Here is a 20,034-nt window from a genome sequence, read left to right as displayed (position 1 = left end):
TAATATAAAGTGTAGGTGAACTTAAACTGTATGGCTATGCTGGTATGCTGTGTGTGTGTGTGTGTGTGTGTGTGTGTGTGTGTGTGTGTGTGTGTGTGTGTGTGTGTGTGTGTGTGTGTGTGTCAGTGTCCTATCTGTGTGGATGCGTCTCATGTCAGCTAATCAAGGGACACTGACACACACACACACACACACACACACACACACACACACACACACACACACACTCGACGCATAGATAGACTCGCGTCAGTTTCCTGCTCACATCGAGTTCTCTTTTGCTCTTGAACAAACAATAACACAGAGGATTGTGAGTATTCTCATATTCGAGTCTTAAATTAGTTAAATAACGTCTTAAATGAACTTAAAGAGTTGTGAGGAAATGAGATGCGCGGGACAGCGCGTGAGACCCGCGGCTGTTCTTAAAGTGACAGGAGCACTGATGATGCCTGTCATTAATGTTCATCAAAGAACAACGGGAACAGAGAAAATTGTAGCTTTAATGATGATTCATCTATATTTCATTTATTATTTATGCAGTTAAGGAAGGTTTGATAACTATTACATTTCTGTATAACAGGGAAGGCCATGGGTAAATATAACATTTATTATTTTGGTGATTTAGGTAAAATGGTTTAAAAAAAACACAGCAGAACCACAGCGCATCTGATATGACTGGCATAACGCTGGCGAAGTTAGGGACCGTCTGCAAAGTTACATACAACATTGAAACGTGTATAACGTTACCAAACTTCACTAGCATTTAAAGAGAATGACAGTCATAAAACTGACTGTAAAGTGTTCATCTAGGTGTCAGGTATGATGCACACATTTTGATATTTAATAAAATAAACTGTCAAATCATATGGAAATATGGATATGCATTATTTCACTTGGATACTGTTTGGGCTCTAACACAAAATATGCTTGATTTAAATGCATCGTAGCTGAACACTGATGAGAATATTTATTGAGAATATATTTACAGAGATAATATTAGAGATTATATTTACGACAAATTATTATTATTTATGCGTTATGCGTTGCTATTGACGACGGCCATTAAGTAAAGAAATCCCACAGAATCTAGCTTAAAAAAGTGCTTAGAGCTGCTTTAGTTATTTGTTGTTTGTTTAATTTCAAATATAAAACTTGTTGAAATGTTTTAAGTGTGTGCATCTGTTCTTTTTGAACACTTTCATCTTGTTTGAACAAAACCGTGATAATATTGATAACCGTGATAATTTGGGTCACTATAATCGTGATGTTAAATTTCCATACCGTTTCATCCCTACTTTAGTGTGAATAAGTAAAAAAGAACTACAAACACCTTGAATTAAATACTGGCCTTCTGGACTTACAAAATTTTGAGCAGGAAAATATAACTTTTATTTATTTTATCCTATGATATTAAAATTAATCTAGATTTAAATTACATAATGGGTGTGGCTTGTGGTGATAGTGGCACCAGTTGCTGCGGTAAATGTGGCATATTCGAGCGATTCTAAAATATTCTCCTGTTTAAATGCATATTGCCTGCCGTGCACAGTTAAGCTGATGCCACCGGCGTGGCGGTGCCACCGGCTTGGGCCCGTCATCGCTGCTCGCAGCTTTAATTCTTTGTTTTTTTTTTTTTTTTTATTTTTTTTTTCGACTTCTCGGGTACTTTTGGGGCACTTAACATGCTCGAAAACTCTTGAAACTTCGCACAGGCGTCGGAATGCGCGGCCATCAGAGCCGGGCTGAAGCTGGTACCCGGGCGTGGCAGGGGGGCTCGACAGCGCCCCCTTAAGTGGGGTCTGAAAACTTGGTCCATATATCAAACACACTTGCACGTACATGTATGAAACTTGGTACACATTTAGACCTCATCGGGCCGAACAACTTTCGTGCTCATAGTTATGTGTCAGCCCAACAGGAAGTGAGCTATTATGGGTTGTTCGGAAAACGCATGCTCTGGAATTTAATATACTCCTCCGAGGCCATTGTTTCGATCATTGCCAAACTCGGTCAGCATTAAGTGAACATATCCAGGATGCTAAATTGCGAGCGGATTTTTGATATCTCGAAAAGTCTGGCCGTGGCGATGCAACGAATTTATGGCGAGAAAAGGTAAACAGGAAGTGTGTAATAACTTGTGCAAACATTGACTGATTTGGATGAAACTTCAGCTGTGTGTTCGTTGTAAGAGGCCGATCACATGGATATGACTTTTGTGAGTCAAAGTTATAGCGCCACCAACTGGCAGCAGGAAGTGTGTCACTTTCAAAAATGCTTTGAATCACCATCTTATTTTCACACGATTGACTTCAAACTTCATCAGTATAATGTGAAAACATGACAGATAGAGACATATGAATGAATTCCTGATATTTCAAATAATGCTGCCATGGCAACATGTCAAAGTTTAATAATGTTTTTGACTGTTTGTGTGCCCTCCCCTCTATCACCAAAAGGGGGCAGTGTTGTATTATTTTTGAAACTCCCTTTCTCTCTCTCTCTCTCTCTGTGCTTGCTTATGTGATTTATGAGGACACAAATGTGTATGATGACATGGCTATTGGTATTACAACGTAGTGGTTAATGTGGACATGAACTATGACACTATATCACTACAGAACTCATTTTCTAAATCACATTTGAGTTGCAATTCTTATCATCTGACAGCCGTGATTTCATGTACTCATTCAGACAGAACTCTTTTTTTAAAACAGAGGAGTGTGAGTGTGTTTTCTATACATGTGCTTTACAGAAGGTCATGTGCTGTGTTTGCAAAGATCACTTTTGACACATTTGTCTTTAAATTCATTATTTACTGACATAGTTCAAATTTATTTTTAAAAAAAATTCACATTATTTTCTACAAGTGTCTGTTTATAAGTGTCTTTTTTTCACAGAAAGTTTTTGTTTGAACGTGAATATTTGTATAATTCAGGGTCTGAGTTTTTACGTTCTCCTCGTAGGTGATTTATTCAATCTCCACCAAACTCGGTCAACGTGAAACGGAAGCTTAACGCATTAAAAATATTTAACGCAAATAACACAGCGTCCGTTTTTATATCCATTTTTGCTTAGCGTTACATGATCACGCTCCTATTCATGTACATGCTTCCAAGCGCGACAAGACACAAGAGAGCGCGCTGTATGCCAGTGTCCTGTCTGTGTGTGTGTTAGTGTCCTGTCTGTGTGTGTGTGTGTGTGTGTGTGTCCTGTCTGTGTGTGTGTGTATGTGTATGTGTGTGTGTCAGTGTCCTATCTGTGTGGATGCGTCTCATGTCAGCTATTCAAGGGACACTGACACACACACACACACACACACACACACACACACACACACACACACACACACACACACACACTCGATGCATAGATAGACTCGCGTCAGTTTCCTGCTCACATCGAGTTCTCTTTTGCCTAGGGTTGCCAACTCTCACGCATTTGGCGTGACACTCACGCTTTCAGGCTCTGTCTCACGCTCTCACGCTGCCCAACTTAATCTCACGCCAAATTGCCAAACCTGCTTTTGATATTAAACAATGTCTAAGCTTTTACATTTTTTAAAGTTTTAATGCGAAATTCAAACAATAAATAGCGTTTTGGCGCTAATATGGCATAACAGTTAAAGCCAGAGTGTTGAAAAACCATACGGAGTTGCGACATGCTCTATCATCTCCCGGCGGCGCGCGCAGTCGTGCTTCACAGAAATCTCAATACTTCTAGCGCTGTGTCAATACATTTGAATGGCTTGATACACAACAGCTCCACTTTACAGGGGTTTGCAGCAAGTTTTGGTAAACAGTACAGCATAGTGTGCATTGATTATTACATCAACCATACAGGATCGTTTTATAATGGAGAGTAATGCAACAATGTTAACATTAATGTTAATGTTTTTTATTGTACTTAGCCTTCAGGTATTCCATACTAATTGGTCATACTCATACTAATTGATGGTCAAATGTGACCATACACCTTAACTATTTTTCAATTAAATAAATGTTCTATATTTTAGTTCAATAATATTTATTGAATATTTTGAGGAGATCTTTTGGTACTAAATACTAGTTGTGCAATATTTATTGTCAATAATGACCACTTAAAATATTTTTCTTCTAATATTTGTATTATTTATATTACAATTAGTATAGTAATAAGGTTAAATTAGAGAATTATTTTTCAAAGAGGCAAATTAGAGTCATTTTGTGGAGTCAGCCTGTCATTAATGTTCATCAAAGAACAACGGGAACAGAGAAAATTGTAGCTTTAATGATGATTCATCTATATTTCATTTATTATTTATACAGTTAAGGAAGGTTTGATAACTATTACATTTCTGTATAACAGGGAAGGCCATGGGTAAATATAACATTTATTATTTTCATTTATTATTTATTTATTCCATTTATTATCATTTATTATTACTATACTCTCCTTGAAGTTTACTTCCCGCTACTTTTTCCCTCTTCCTCCCAACCGCGCGGCTGCAACTGTCTTCTTCTTCTTCGATAGTAGCCTAAGCCAGTGTTTCCCAACCTTTTTTCAGTCATTTTATCATACGTTACGCTAGGGGTGTAAAGGTACAGATTGCTCACGGTTCGGTTTGTATCACGGTTTAAGGTTCACCGTTTCGGTACGGTTCAGTTTTTGCTATGTTCAGGGAAAAAAGGACTACTGTCAAATAAAACAAAAGAAAATAATAAGAACAAATCATTTAAATACAAGCAGCAGCACAAATAAATACTATTGAGCAAAGATACTAATAAAATAAACTATGCTTTTCAGGTTTTTCAGGTACGTCTAACATTAGTTTTCAGGTACAGAAATTGATCAAATGTAAAATAACATTGCATATATGACTGTATAAATTAAAGATTAATCCTATTAAACTTACAAAAGTTATTCAATCAAGAGCAGTGAGTGATGCCCTTGTCTTTTGTTTGACATTAAACAGACAGCAGTAAAGGCTACTGCCCCTTTAAGACCTCGGATATGCGTCGTCTTTTCTGGACTGTATAAAGCTTACTTAAGCCATATACAGACTATGTCTGCTAGAATACTCATCAATATGTTGACATACTTTTTGCGTGAGTTTGTCCATTCAAGAGCAAGACTTGAAAGAGAACTCAATATTTGCGCGCTGAGAGACGTGTGCGCGCTCTCGGATGAGTGCACGGAAAATTTTCTCACAGTGCGCGCGACTTCTCATTCGCGTCTTCTGGCACTAAACCAGATAGTTGCGTGTTCTGAGTTAACACAATCAGAACGTAAAAATACGGGATATTTTACGGGAAAATACTAAAACGGGAAGACAGCGGGAAAAGAGCTAAAATACGTGAGAAACCCGGAAAAAACGGGAGGGTTGACAGCTATGGTGTGTGTGTGTGTGTGTGTGTGTGTGCGATATGTAGGCTTAGGGGTAGTGTAGGGGGATAGAATGTACAGTTTGTACAGTATACAAACCATTAAGTCTATGGAATGCCATCTGCCTGTCTTTCCCCTTCCCCCTCTCTATCTGTGTGTGTGTGTGTGGGGAGGGGGGGGGGTCTCTCTCTCACCCTGTGAGTTTGTGTGTGTGCCTTTCTCTCAGTCCTTCCCCTCCCCCTCACTCTCACTCTATCATTGTGTGTGTGTGTGTGTGTGTGTGTGTGACTTTCTCTCTTGATCATAATTTAACCCTTTCATATAGGCTATCACAAATAACTATCACTTGAAATAAAAACGTCATGTGATGTGTTTGCCAAGATCACGTATGATGCACATGTCTTTAAATTAATTATTTACTGATATAATATAAATGTATTAAAACATAAATTTCACATGATTTTATAAAAGTGGCTATTTATAATAAACTTCCATAAAATGTAGACACGCATCTTACTCTTACCTGACACTGATATTAAAATCATCTTTGCAGTTTCTGTGATTTGGCTCCATTTATACATTTTTTATTAAAAAAATTTTATTGGACCACCCATATTGAAATTAAAGCATGTTTTATGGTGCATAAGATTGGTGCACAAATGGTAGCTAAGGTAGCTCAAAAACACATGAAGAGAAGTGTTAGAATAAAACAACATCAGCATTCGAATGGTATTCTGAACTCATTCCAATTTGACCTTTGACATAATCTGACATGAAATTCATATAAATTTAATTGATCTCATAGATGTGGCTGTTGTGGTTTGTGGTCATAGCAGCACCAACTGCTGCAGTTAATGTGGTGAATTCAGATGACTTTGACATAGTCCTTTTATGTTTTCCCATTTTAAATGCCTATTGCCTGCCGTGCACAGTTAAACTGATGCCACCGGGGTGGCGGTGCCACCGGCTTGGGCCCGTCATCGCTGCTCGCAGCTTTAATTTTACTTGTTCCCATATTTTAATTATATCTCTTAATGTTTTCTCTCTGAAACTTGAGTTATTGTTCATCATTGAATGCTAGTCTCGTTTAATTTACTTCTTTTGTTAATGGTTGTATATGCAAAGGTGTATTTATAATTCTACAAAAAGTAAAATAAATTGTTTAGCCACAAAAGGAAATGATCTACAGTCTAGCAAACACTTAAAACTAATTACTTGATGCTTTCATTTCATTTGTTTATTTTAAATGTTTTATAAATAATATATATATATATATATATATATATATATATATATATATATATATATATATATATATATATATATATATATATATATATATATATATATATGAAAATTACACAATAATACAAAACAATTGTACATATAAATAAACAAGTGAATATATAAAATAGAGCAGGGTAATTATATAATTACATATGCATGTACAATTAAAGTTTCTTTATAAAAAATAAGTTTTATTTTTGTTCAAAATCTTTTTTTATTTCTGTTTTGAACAAGAATTTCTCCTCAAACTTGCTTTTGATGTAGACATGTTTCAGGGTTAAAATGCACGACACGGCATGGTTCTCCATCCTCTGTATAGGCCTATAAAGAATACATTTTAGTACCGATAATGTTTTTTGAAGCCAAATTAATTACAGCAAGTAATTTTAAAGGTAGACGGGTCATAGTTTGGTTTCGCCAAATGCTTTTCTGTTCACGACTCGCATTGATTGAGTCCGTCTTCTACTTCCTGTTGCCATGGTGATCAGAGCAAAAAAAATACAAACTGAATAAGTCTTTTCAGTCTGTTGTGTTAAAGCTATTTATAAGTATGTACGTGTGTGTGGGTGAGTGGTTTATAAAGTCCGTCCCTATAGATGTGGTATAAGAAAAAGGTGGACATGAGATGATGTAAGTTTATTAAAGATCAGACCAAGCCTGAATTGATTCTTTAACATATTCATATGAACATATTCTTTAGTCTCAAAAATGCTTGATACCTGTTTGAATGACAAGAAGTACATTAGGACCTTGAGAGCAATTAATCATTTTTTTCTTCTTTAAAGTCATTGAACTGAATTTAAAATTGTAACTTATCAATGATAGTGTAAATGTAACTTATCAGTTAATAAGAATCTTTCCTGTAATTTCATTGAACACTGAGGTGATACAATTATGAGGTTAATGGATATCTTTAGTTTCGATTAATAGTCCTTTAAACCAATAGTGCTTTGTGTCTGAGTCTGGATGTTATAAGGAAATGATACGTTGAGATTTACAGATGTTTATGCAGTGTTTGGTTAATGGCAAAAATTCATGCATATTACCTTTTTATTTTTAAAGGGTTAGTTCACCCAAAACTGAAAATTGTCATTACTCACCCTCATGTCGTTCCAAACCCGTAAGACTTTTGTTCATCTTCAGAACACAAATTAATGAGCTTTTTAATGAAATATGAGAGATTTCTGTTCCTCCATTGACAGCCACACTACCACTTTGATGCTTAAAAAAGTTCATAAAGAGATTGTAAAACTAATCCATATTAATTGAGCGGATTAGTCTACATTTTGGACGAAGAGACTCGATCGCTTTATAATGATTTATGATAAACAGATTTAATTTAGGCTTTTGTTCACATATAAACATTGACCAGCGAACATGAACAGAAGCTCAACTGAACAACCTCATTGGTTCTTGCGGAAGCTCAAACGTGATGCGTAACACGAGAATGAACCTCATTGGTTCTTGCGGAAGCTCAAACGTGATGCGTAACACGAGAATGAACCTCATTGGTTCTTGCTGAAGCTCAAACGTGATGCGTAACACGAGAATGAACCTCATTGGTTCTTGCTGAAGCTCAAACGTGATGCGTAACACGAGAATGAACCTCATTGGTTCTTGCTGAAGCTCAAACGTGATGCGTAACACGAGAATTAACCTCATTGGTTCTTGCTGAAGCTCAAACGTGATGCGTAACACGAGAATGAACCTCATTGGTTCTTGTTGAAGCTCAAACGTGATGCGTTACATTAGAATGAATCTCATTGGTTCTTGAGGAAGCTCAAACGTGATGCGTAACACGAGAATGAACCTCATTGGTTCTTGAGGAAGCTCAAACGTGATGCGTAACACGAGAATGAACCTCATTGGTTCTTGCACGTCAAGTGAACATGCCTGAGCTTCTGTTTACCACAACTGATGTGTGAGTTGATCGTTATTTTCAATCTGTTCATCATATCTAAAGTGATTGAGTCTCTTCAGACAATTCATATTGATTAGTTTTACGATCTCTTTTTGAACCGTCAAAGTAGTAGTTGTGTAGCTGTCAATGAAATGACATAATTTTTATTTTTGGGTGAACTAACCCTTTAAGATTGCAAAATTAGGCTTCTGTTTTCTCAAATATTTGTTTTTAAATGTGAGTGTATGAGGTGCCCATGTAAGTGTAGAAACAAAATGAAACTGCTTTCCATAAAATCAAAATGGTGATAAAATAATTGTCGTTTACACGCTTTCAGTTTTAAGCAGAAGTTCAGCACTGATGTCAGATCAGTTTGGTCAGGTTTGTGTTTGTCTGATTGTTTGCTGCTTAACCACAGCGCCCCCTCGAGGCTGAAACCAGTCAGTGCAGAATCAGGAGCGACTGACTCAGAGATGTAAGGGTGAGACTAGTTATCATCGCACAGATAACTATAAAGACAAAAGCCCAATTAAACCAAATGCATGTTTATTTTCAAGCAGTGGTTGTTGCGTATTGGTTTCAAACATCTAGTTCAAAACCCTATTAAATTAGAAGGTAACTCTTTATTTCAAGGTGGCATAGTTGCACATTACATGTACTTATGCAAATTAACACGCAATTACCCCTAACCCTACAGTACATGTAGCTAATTAATATTACTTGGTACTTATTTGTGTAATTGCACTGTAGCATCACCTTAAAATGACATGTAACCCTCCCTTTCATAAATGTCAGGTTGGGGCAAGTTGTGTTTTATGTTTTATTTTTATGAATTTTATCAATTATGGCAAAACAATTGTGTGTATGTAATGTATTCACTTCCATTTTTTCAGTTTCATGATTTTTTTAAATAATGACCTATAATTAATTAAAGATAGTTTACTTTAAATGGTAGTAATCCTGCCATTAAATTTCTCCAGATGAACATTAATAGAGCAAGATATGAGAGGCATTTAACAGTTTTTGTGAGACCAGTCAGACAATTTGGCATCATTATACAGAAATATATGACTGCAGAATGCGGTGATCGACCAATCAGAATCAAGTAGTCCAGAGAACCGTGTAATAATATATCTGAGCCACTACTCTCTGTGCACACACACACACACACACACACACACACACACACACACGTCTGATTACATAGACGTAATGGTTTTTTATACTGTTCAAACTGTATATTCTCTCCTCTTACACTAACCCTACCCCTAAACCAACCCATCACACACAACTACAGGCATTTTTACATTTTCAAAAAACTTGTTCTGTGATTTTTATAAGCTTGTTTCCTCATGGGGACCTCAATTGAGGTCCCCACAGTGACACAAGTGCCCATGAGTCAGTGCGCATTCAAGCTGAAGTCCCCACCAGGATAGAAAAACTTGAACACACACACGCGGGTACTCAGAGATCTGATTGCTATATTTAGAGCTGTAATGTCATTTCCTACTCTCTGGTTTCTGTGCACCGGAATTTCCTTGGCAACCATAGGCTCTGAACATATGTGTCTTTTAACTACTAAACAATTCCTCATGCTCACAGTAACTCAGTTTCCTCATATCTAAGAACTATAGCAGGAAACAATATTCTTGCCCTCTTATTATTATTTTTATTTTTTTGTGTAGCTATAAATCATACAATGTGTCGTTTTTTTCTTTTACATTTTAATGTAGGAATTACTAGGCTGGGCCTATTTACCACTCATGATGAAAACTGTGATAAATACTTCAACTGCCACTTTTTGAGTATTTCTCCTAAGGATCTTATTATACTGTTATTGGAGTAAGTCTTGTCCTGTACTGCCCCCTAGTGACCAACACTGGGCACGTTCAGGTCACATTTCATCCAAAAATTATAGGAAATAATGTAAAGAATCTTGTTTTTAGGATCATTACTGTTTTGCGTATTATTTTCTTAATTAAACAAATTTTGGTTGCATTATATTTTACAGTACACGCACATACTTATAAGTACATGAGGTTTAGGGGTAGGTTCAGGGTTAGTACCTTGTTATTATCTAATATATTGGTACACTTGTGCTGCTTTAAACCGTGATACACTCACATTCAAAATTTGGAGCTAAGCAAAAAAAATGTAGAAAAGTAATTGATTGCATTAAATTGATTGAAAAGTGACAGTAAAGACATTTATAATGTTACAACGATTTAAATTTCAAATAAATGCTTAGGGGTTCCCCTAAAAAATGAAACTTTCCACATTGATAATAAGAATCATTAATAGCAATGGATCAATAATAATAAATGCCAAAACTGAGCAGAAAATCCTCATATTAGAATGATTTCTGAAGGATCATGTGACACTGAAGACTGGAGTAATGATGCTGAAAATTCAGCTTTGATCACAGGAATAAATTACATTTAAAAAAAAACCTATATTATAAATTGTAATAATATTTCAAAATATTATTGTTTTTACTGTATTATTGGTCAAATAAATGCTTTGGCGAGCATTAGACACTAAAAATCATTAAAAAAAAATTTATATTGATATATTTAATCTAAACGTTTGATCGGTAGTGTAAGTGCTAATCACCCTCTCTCAGATTTTTCTGCTGCACCTAATAATATCTAAATGTAATTGAGCGAAATAAATCCTGTTTTATATGATCGTACAATTTAGGGAGTATCATTTCTATAATGCTTTATTGTAAATAAGCCATTTTTGTTTGTCCTTCCGCAGGTGTTATAACTGTGGAGGTCTGGACCACCACGCTAAAGAGTGTGGCCTTCCACCCCAGCCAAAGAAGTGTCACTACTGTCAGAGTGTCACACACATGGTGGCCCAGTGTCCCCACAAGAGGGCGCTGTCCCCCTCCACGTCTCAGGACCCCCAACGGCCCTCCACCTCGGCTCATTCCCAGGAAGAGGAGAGCCGGTCGGGCTCATCGCCCCACGAGGGCCCGTCGTCCTCCCCGGAGGAAGCATCTCAACGGGGGACTCACTCCCAGCGCTGGAGGAAAAGCTGGGACTGAAATCCACCTCCCTCCCAGACCCGAAATCATCTACCTCACGTGGCCGGGTCAGAGAGGAGACCCTCCCTTCCCGTGCAGCTATGGTATCAGCCAATGGGGGTGTGTGTACATGCGTGTGTTCTCACTGAGCAATCACAACAAACTCTGCGACTGATGTGCGTTTTGGAGCGAGTGTGTTTGAAGTAAATATTACAAGGCAAAATAGATTAAGGAAAACATGAAACTCAACAAAAGTTGCAAAAGTTTACCTCCATAATGCGAAATGTACGGAGGGACTTTTTTTTTATCCGTCATGATTTGATTTGCTTTCTTAATGCATGTTCTTCTTCTTAACGTGAACATTTTATTTTAAAGATAACATGATAACTTTCCTCTGAAACTTTTGAATGGTAGTATGTCACAGATTCCATAAAAATATCAAGAAGCACGACTGTTTTCAACATTGATAATAATAAGACATGTTATTATAAATCATCATATCAGAATGATTTCTGAAGGATCATGTGATCAATTCAGCTTTGATCACATGAATAAATTACATTTTAAAATATATTCAGATAGAAAACAGTTGTTTTAAATTGTAATAATATTTCACAGTAATACAGTCTAAATTAGTTTCAGAGGAAAATGCACAGATAAAACACTCATTTCAAGATCAAGAACATGCATTAAGATCAACCCGATTCAGACATAATGAATAAGAAAACTTTTGAATTTCTCACAATCAGGTTCACATCCAAATTCACGGGTCGCGGGACAGATCTGTTATGGCTGGGGTGGATATAGTCCCACTCACTATATCCTATCAATAATATTATAATGGGGTATAGGGAAAATGTTCAAATCAGTTTATTTTTCTTTGTGGGTGGATGGTTTTTATATGCGTCTCTCAGATCAGCTGCTGTCAGCCGCCTGGTCTTAAATTTACTAAGAGTTTGTAACAATTGAAGAGCTAAATTAACTTGAGTCAGAGAGGACTAACTAACTGATTATTGGCATTGTTTAGCTGCAGTGCAAAGCTGTCTTTTGCTTAATCACAGGCTGTTCCACAGCTCACGGTGATAATTTAAGGCATTAATATATGTTGAGATATTATAAATGTTGAAGTGTAATTTATATAGAGCGCGTAGGTAGATGAAGTAGATTCTCTATGATGGCGTTTTGGTTTGATTCCTCTCCTCCCTCACGCATCTCTCAGCCTCATTGAAAGTGATCATCTTGTGGAGGACGGAATGAGATTTCTGTCTGGAGAAAAATTGTTCAAGTTTCATAAAAGCGTCATTTTCTCTCACTTCCTGTTGAGACGTCATGTAAAAAGAACCAAAAATGACAGCGGCCTTAAAAAAGTTTGATCTTGGATGTGTAAAGTGGTGAATTATTGTAGTGGTTTGACAGTCATTGAAGCATTTTGCTATAATCGATTCATCCAAGTAGGCTATACTTTAGTTTTGACACGATTGATCATCAACGTGGGCGTATATTGTTGCATTATTCTGTAGTTTGTTGTCCAGTTTCTTTTGGAGCAACTGATTACTAAACAACTAATAAATGGCTAATACACTACCATGCAAAATTGCTGGTAAATTTCACAAATAATTACTAAGAAATGCCAAGTAACACACTGAATTAGGCTTTGAAGCTTTGAAGTAGAATGACTGAAATGGTATTTCCTTGTAAATAATCATAATCCAATCATTTTTATTACATTCACAATTTTCAAAAATCAGTGTTTGCGCCGATGACAAAATTTACGCTCACCGTGATTTTGTTCCTGGATCAACATATTTTGTTGGTCCTGGAACAACATTTCTGTCCGATAATTTAGTCCTATTCCTACACCTAACCCTACCCAGAGAGAAATGATAGGTGAATAACACTGATGTAGAAGCACCTAACCCTAGTTGTAAGCCTAAACTTGACATAAATGATCCATGGAACATGTTGTACTTTCCCAGACAGCAACATAAGCACTGTTTCCACCGGAATTAAGCGCCCAAGTCCCACCCCCCAAAGGTACTGAACTTTGAAAAAGTACTACATTAGCCCCGTTTCCACCGAAATGACCCAGAACAATTTGTACCAGGAACTTTTTTCCCCCCAGACCTGCTACTGTCTGCGTTTCCACTGCGGTAAAAAAGTACTGTGAAGATTAGGCAAATTAGTCCAGAGACGTGGGACTGCGCGCAACTGTTCCTCCCAGTCAGCGACGGACAATAATCATTTACTGTCTGCAACAATAACAAGTATTGAGGAGATGCAAACAGCGCTGCTTTTGCTAGTTATGTATTGGTTTACTAAATATGTAAGTAACAAAACGGCAGAAAAGAGACGAGCACTGATACTAAAGTGTATTCTGAAAGCTCGTAAAGCTAGATTTAAAATAAGACAACGTATGTTATCAGCTATTACGGACATTGACTGTGAGATGGGTCAATACTTTTTGAGACAATGCGCGCCATCGGACAGAAAGACCAAGACTGATATTTACTGATCGCAGAACGATCCTCGCAAAAATGCCAGTTGAAAAAAATGCTGCATGAGCTCCACCAATCAGCATGTTCAGCGCACAAGTCCCACCCCTGAAAGTTCCGGAACTTTGAAAAAGTACTACCTCGTGAGCAGGGCCGTTTGGAGGGGGAAATATTTCCCCAGAACTTAATTTAGACCCCGCTTCCTGCGGTCCAAACACACCGAGTACCACCCCAAAGTCCCTATTTCCTGCGATCGAAACACACCTGAGTACCACCCCAATGTCCCTATTTCCTGCGATCGAAACACACCTGAGTACCACCCCAAAGTCCCTATTTCCTGCGATCGAAACACACCTGAGTACCACCCCAAAGTCCCTATTTCCTGCGATCGAAACACACCTGAGTACCACCCCAAAGTCCCTATTTCCTGCGATCGAAACACACCTGAGTACCACCCCAAAGTCCCTATTTCCTGCGATCGAAACACACCCGAGTACCACACAAAAGTCCCTATTTCCTGCGATCGAAACACACCTGAGTACCACCCCAATGTCCCTATTTCCTGCAGTCGAAACACACCTGAGTACCACCCTAAAGTCCCTAGTTCCTGCAGTCGAAACACACCTGAGTACCACCCCAATGTCCCTATTTCCTGCGGTGGAAACACACCTGAGTACCACCCTAAAGTCCCTAGTTCCTGCAGTCGAAACACACCTGAGTACCACCCCAATGTCCCTATTTCCTGCAGTCGAAACACACCTGAGTACCACCCTAAAGTCCCTAGTTCCTGCAGTCGAAACACACCTGAGTACCACCCCAATGTCCCTATTTCCTGCGGTGGAAACACACCTGAGTACCACCCTAAAGTCCCTAGTTCCTGCGATCGAAACCCACCTGAGTACCACCCCAAAGTCCCTATTTCCTGCGATCGAAACACACCTGAGTACCACCCCAATGTCCCTATTTCCTGCAGTCGAAACACACCTGAGTACCACCCCAATGTCCCGATTTCCTGCGGTGGAAACACACCTGAGTACCACCCCAAAGTCCCTATTTCCTGCGATCAAAACACACCTGAGTACCACCCCAATGTCCCTATTTCCTGCAGTCAAAACACACCTGAGTACCACCCTAAAGTCCCTAGTTCCTGCGATCGAAACACACCTGAGTACCACCCCAAAGTCCCTATTTCCTGCGATCGAAACACACCTGAGTACCACCCCAATGTCCCTATTTCCTGCAGTCGAAACACACCTGAGTACCACCCCAAAGTCCCTATTTCCTGCGGTGGAAACACACCTGAGTACCACCCCAATGTCCCTAGTTCCTGCAGTCGAAACACACCTGAGTACCACCCCAATGTCCCTATTTCCTGCGCTGGAAACACACCAGAGTACCACCCCAAAGTCCCTATTTCCTGCGATCGAAACACACCTGAGTACCACCCCAATGTCCCTATTTCCTGCAGTCGAAACACACCTGAGTACCACCCTAAAGTCCCTAGTTCCTGCAGTCGAAACACACCCGAGTACCACCCCAATGTCCCTATTTCCTGCAGTCGAAACCCACCTGAGTACCCCCCTAAAGTCCCTAGTTCCTGCGATCGAAACCCACCTGAGTACCACCCCAAAGTCCCTATTTCCTGCGATCGAAACACACCTGAGTACCACCCTAAAGTCCCTAGTTCCTGCAGTCAAAACACACCAGAGTACCACCCCAAAGTCCATAGTTCCTGCGGTCTAAACGCGGCTATCCACGTGTACCAGATGTGGGCCGGATCTGGGCCGACACTCTGTTGCTGTCTGGTGGTGAAATCACATTCACATGCGTACAGTGCTGGTGAACGTGATTTCTTTGTTGATCTTGGAACAACATTCAAAATCAACCAGATTTGAGGGACAATTTTACAGTTTATGTCAAATTTAGTCTTGTGTAGCCAGACCTTCAGACTGATGGCAGCTTTCATTGGACAAGGACCCGTCTGACTGACATGTAAAGCAACGAATCATAGTTCGTTTTGTTCTGCTTCATGTTTAAGGGTGTGAAAATTTAACTCACATACTTTTGAAAATCCAGTGTTTAGTTGATCCTTATAAGCGCTCATTGTCACAGTTGTGAGTTCTTTTTCCATGAGCGGGTTTGGCGTCACCGAATCTTTGTTTCCAGGACCAATTTTTTTATAACTCATTCGTCCATCCATCCATCCATCATCTTCCGCTTATCCGGGGCCGGGTCGTGGGGGAAACAGTCTAAGCAGAGACGCCCAGACTTCCCTCTCCCTAGCCACTTCCTCCAGCTCTTCCGGGGGAACCCCGAGGCGTTCCCAGGCCAGCCGGGAGACATAGTCCCTCCAGCGTGTCCTAGGTCTTCCCCGGGGCCTCCTCCCGGTGGGACGTGCCTGGAACAGCTCCCTGGGAAGGTGTCAAGGAGGCATCCGAAATAGATGCCCGAGCTATCTCAGCTGGCTCCTCTCGATGTGGAGGAGCAACGGCTCTACCCTGAGCTCCTCCCGAGTGAACGAGCTTCTCACCCTATCTCTAAGGGAGCGCCCAGCCACCCTACAGAGAAAGCTCATTTCGGCCGCCTGTATCCGGGATCTTGACCTTTCGGTCATGACCCACAGCTCATGACCATAGGTGAGAGTAGGAACGTAGATTGACCGGTAAATCGAGAGCTTTGCCTTACAGCTCAGCTCCTTCTTTACCACGACAGACCGGTACATCGACCGCATTACTGCAGAAGCTGCACCGATCCGTCTGTCAATCTCCCGTTCCATCCTTCCCTCACTCGTGAACAAGACCCCAAGATACCTGAACTCCTCCACTTGAGGCAGGAACTCTCCACCAACCTGAAGTGGGCAATCCACCCTTTTCCGACTGAGATTCATGGCCTCGGACTTGGAGGTGCTGATTCTCATCCCAGCCGCTTCACACTCGGCTGCAAACCGCCCCAGTGCACGCTGAAGGTCCTGGTCTGAGGAGGCCAACACGACACCATAATCTGCAAAAAGCAGTGACGAAATCATATGGTACCCAAACCGGACACTCTCCGGCCCTTGGCTGCGCCTAGAAATTCTGTCCATAAAAATTATGAACAGAACCGGTGACAAAGGGCAGCCCTGTCGGAGTCCAACATGCACCGGGAACAGGTCTGACTTACTGCCGGCAATGCGGACCAAGCTCTTGCTCCGGTCGTACAGGGACCGAACAGCCCTAAGCAGGGGGCCGCCGACCCCATACTCCCAGAGCACCCTCCACAGGATGCCACGAGGAACACAGTCGAATGCCTTCTCCAAATCCACAAAACACATGTGGACTGGTTGGGCAAACTCCCATGAACCCTCCAGCATCCTGGAAAGGGTATAGAGCAGGTCCAGTGTTCCACGACCGGGACGAAAACCAGACTGTTCCTCCTGAATCCGAGGTTCCACCATCGGCCGAATTCTCCTCTCCAGTACCCTGGCATAGACTTTCCCGGGGAGGCTGACTCATTCGTTTACATTATATAGAGCCTTAACGTTCTGCATAATTAAGGGCGTGGCCACTTTGAGTGACAGGTGGATTGCCGTTTGTCTGCTGTCTGTTAGTCATTTTTATGTCACCTCAGCTCCAGCCACGTCCCGCCTCTTTGCCCATTTTCTGTTATCAGGGAGTGATGCGCTGCCAAGACGGCTACAGCCAACTTTACGCTTCAAACCTGCTCTTCAGAACCCTATGGGTGACGTCACGGACACTACGTCCATATTTTTTTACAGTCTATGGTTCACATCAAGAACGAAGATAACTATATTAGCGTCCACACCAGTGGATGATATTGTTCTGTTCATTCTAAGCGTGTGCTTGTCTGCTGCTTTAAATGCTCAAGCTCGGATGGATTCTGATTGGCTGTCAATGTTTTTATTGTATAAGTGATTCCAACGATATCGTTTCTCTGTGCCATTATCGTTAGAGCTGTGGTGTGAACTCTGATTCATTAACGATTTTTAGAACTATATCTTTATCGTTATCTTTATAGTTATCGTCCTTGGTCTGAACGGGCCTTAAGTTTAGTTTAAGTGTTCTACATCCGTGTTATTCCCCTATCATTTCTCTCTAAATTCAGGGATACATTAGGGATTGGGTTAGGACTAAATTTTTAGACTGAAATGTTGTTCCAGGATCAACATATGTACACATACCCTGATGTACACATATAAAACGAAATATACTTTAGAAACAAACAAAATCTGGAGGTATACCTTATTTTTAAGCATATGCTATAGAGTTTTTACCCCCTTTTAGCTAATGAATGTAGATGAACTGACGCCTTAGAGAGACAGATCTCATCATTTAAAGCTGCTGGCGGAGATCTGAATGATTTGAAAGTTAAGAGCAAATCTGCTACAATCATCCATTGAACAAAAGTGCACTTGAACAAAGGAAGCATTGTTTTATCCAGAATGCCATGCTGTGGAGGTTTGCTGTGTAATGTCTTAATGTCAATGAACGATCCAGTGACTTTCAGCAATAATTTTAGGCCCTTTTTTTCATTCTGTGGAGCTTAAATACTGATGAGCTTTAGAAATCCAACAAAAGATTTCCAGCAACACAAAGGGTTCACAGAGCGTCACGGCAGCGTTTGGCATCTGATCCGCTGATAGTGAGGAAACGTTTCGCCTTGACGTTTCTCATTTTGTCCTGATCTGGAGGGAATGGGAGGGTGGATCTCATGAAACAAAATTGTAAGCCTTTTTTTTACTCGAGATTTACACATTTCAATTAATAGTAAAGTTCCATCAAATTGAATTGAATAATCCTTACATATTATGATTTAAGAATTTTAAATCAGTAAAAAATATATTTTGTATACATCTTAATGGAACAAGAGAATGGACCATTCAGTTTGTGATTTGTATTCATAAATTTAAGTTTAATACTAAGCTCTATTTTTTTACTCTTTTTTTTATTTTTTTCAATTTAATTTGATGGAATTTTACTATTAATTGAAATGCGTAAATCTTGAATAAGGGCTTATGTCAGAGACATATTTTACCTTAAAATCAAAAGAAATAAATGATCAATTAATGTTTTCTACTTTTTAAAATATTAATTTAATTAAAAAAAATATTATAAAATTATTATTTTGTTAAGACATCGTTTTCTTTACAATTGAGCATTTCTCCTCACTGTAATGCAGAACAATTTAAGATATAATAATTGATTTCTAATGTGTTTATACTTTGGGATTAGTACATTAAAATTATACTTTTTTAAATTAATTTAAAATTTAGCAGTAAATGAATGCAGTAAGAATCCTCATTGAGAAGAATGATAATTTTATTTTATTTTTTAAATGACAATGAATTTATGACGATACTGTCATGCATAAAATCTTAATTTTTCTTTTGACTTTTGGTTGAAATATGACTTTGACCTGTTTCTGTGAGATTCAGCATTGAGCAAATCAAGTTTTTATTTTTATTTTTTATAGATTTGAAGCTTTGAACAGTCTTAAGTTTCTTTATCTTCATAACAAGCAGTGAAACGTGTGTGTGTGTTTGTGTGCGCGCATAGACAGAGATTTCTGAAAAGAGACCCGAGTCACAATATGACTTGAACCGGCGCTCATCCTCCACTTGAGGTCTATAAAGACAAGACGACGCCTCTCAGACGATACTGAATGTGTAAAAGATTCAAAGCAAGCTCACATGACTGTTCACGCAATGTGTGTTGACAAATCAAACGGCGTCACTCACGTGCCATGGTTTTATTGGAGGGCGTAAACTAACCGTGTTTTTTTTGGTATAGATGTTTATACCAAAGACCGGCTGTGTTTGAAGGCATTAGAAGTGTGATGCCGTGAAGTTCGACGCTCATGCTGTGAAACAGCCCTATGAATGTGTGTGTGTGTGTGTGTGCGCATCGTATTTAATCAAGTGCACAGATGAAGAAAAACAATCTGAGAGAAAGAAACCGACCAAATGA

General features: G+C 39.2%; 1 protein-coding gene across 1 annotated transcript in view; it reads left to right on the top strand.

Annotated features, from left to right (window-relative positions):
* lin28b (lin-28 homolog B (C. elegans)) overlaps positions 1 to 13,168 on the top strand; it is a 40,829-nt gene extending 27,661 nt beyond the window's left edge. Inside the window, exon 4 of the mRNA XM_079832052.1 lies at positions 11,309 to 13,168. Within this exon, the coding sequence (XP_079688178.1) occupies positions 11,309 to 11,600 (292 nt within the window). The 3' untranslated portion in view covers positions 11,601 to 13,168. The remainder of the gene's footprint in view (positions 1 to 11,308) is intronic.
* The last annotated feature ends 6,866 nt before the right edge of the window (positions 13,169 to 20,034 follow it).

The sequence above is a fragment of the Gobio gobio genome, assembly GCF_949357685.1.
Source record: "Gobio gobio genome assembly, chromosome: 12".
Taxonomy (NCBI): Eukaryota; Metazoa; Chordata; class Actinopteri; order Cypriniformes; family Gobionidae; genus Gobio; species Gobio gobio.
This window is presented reverse-complemented; position numbering and strand designations above follow the sequence as displayed.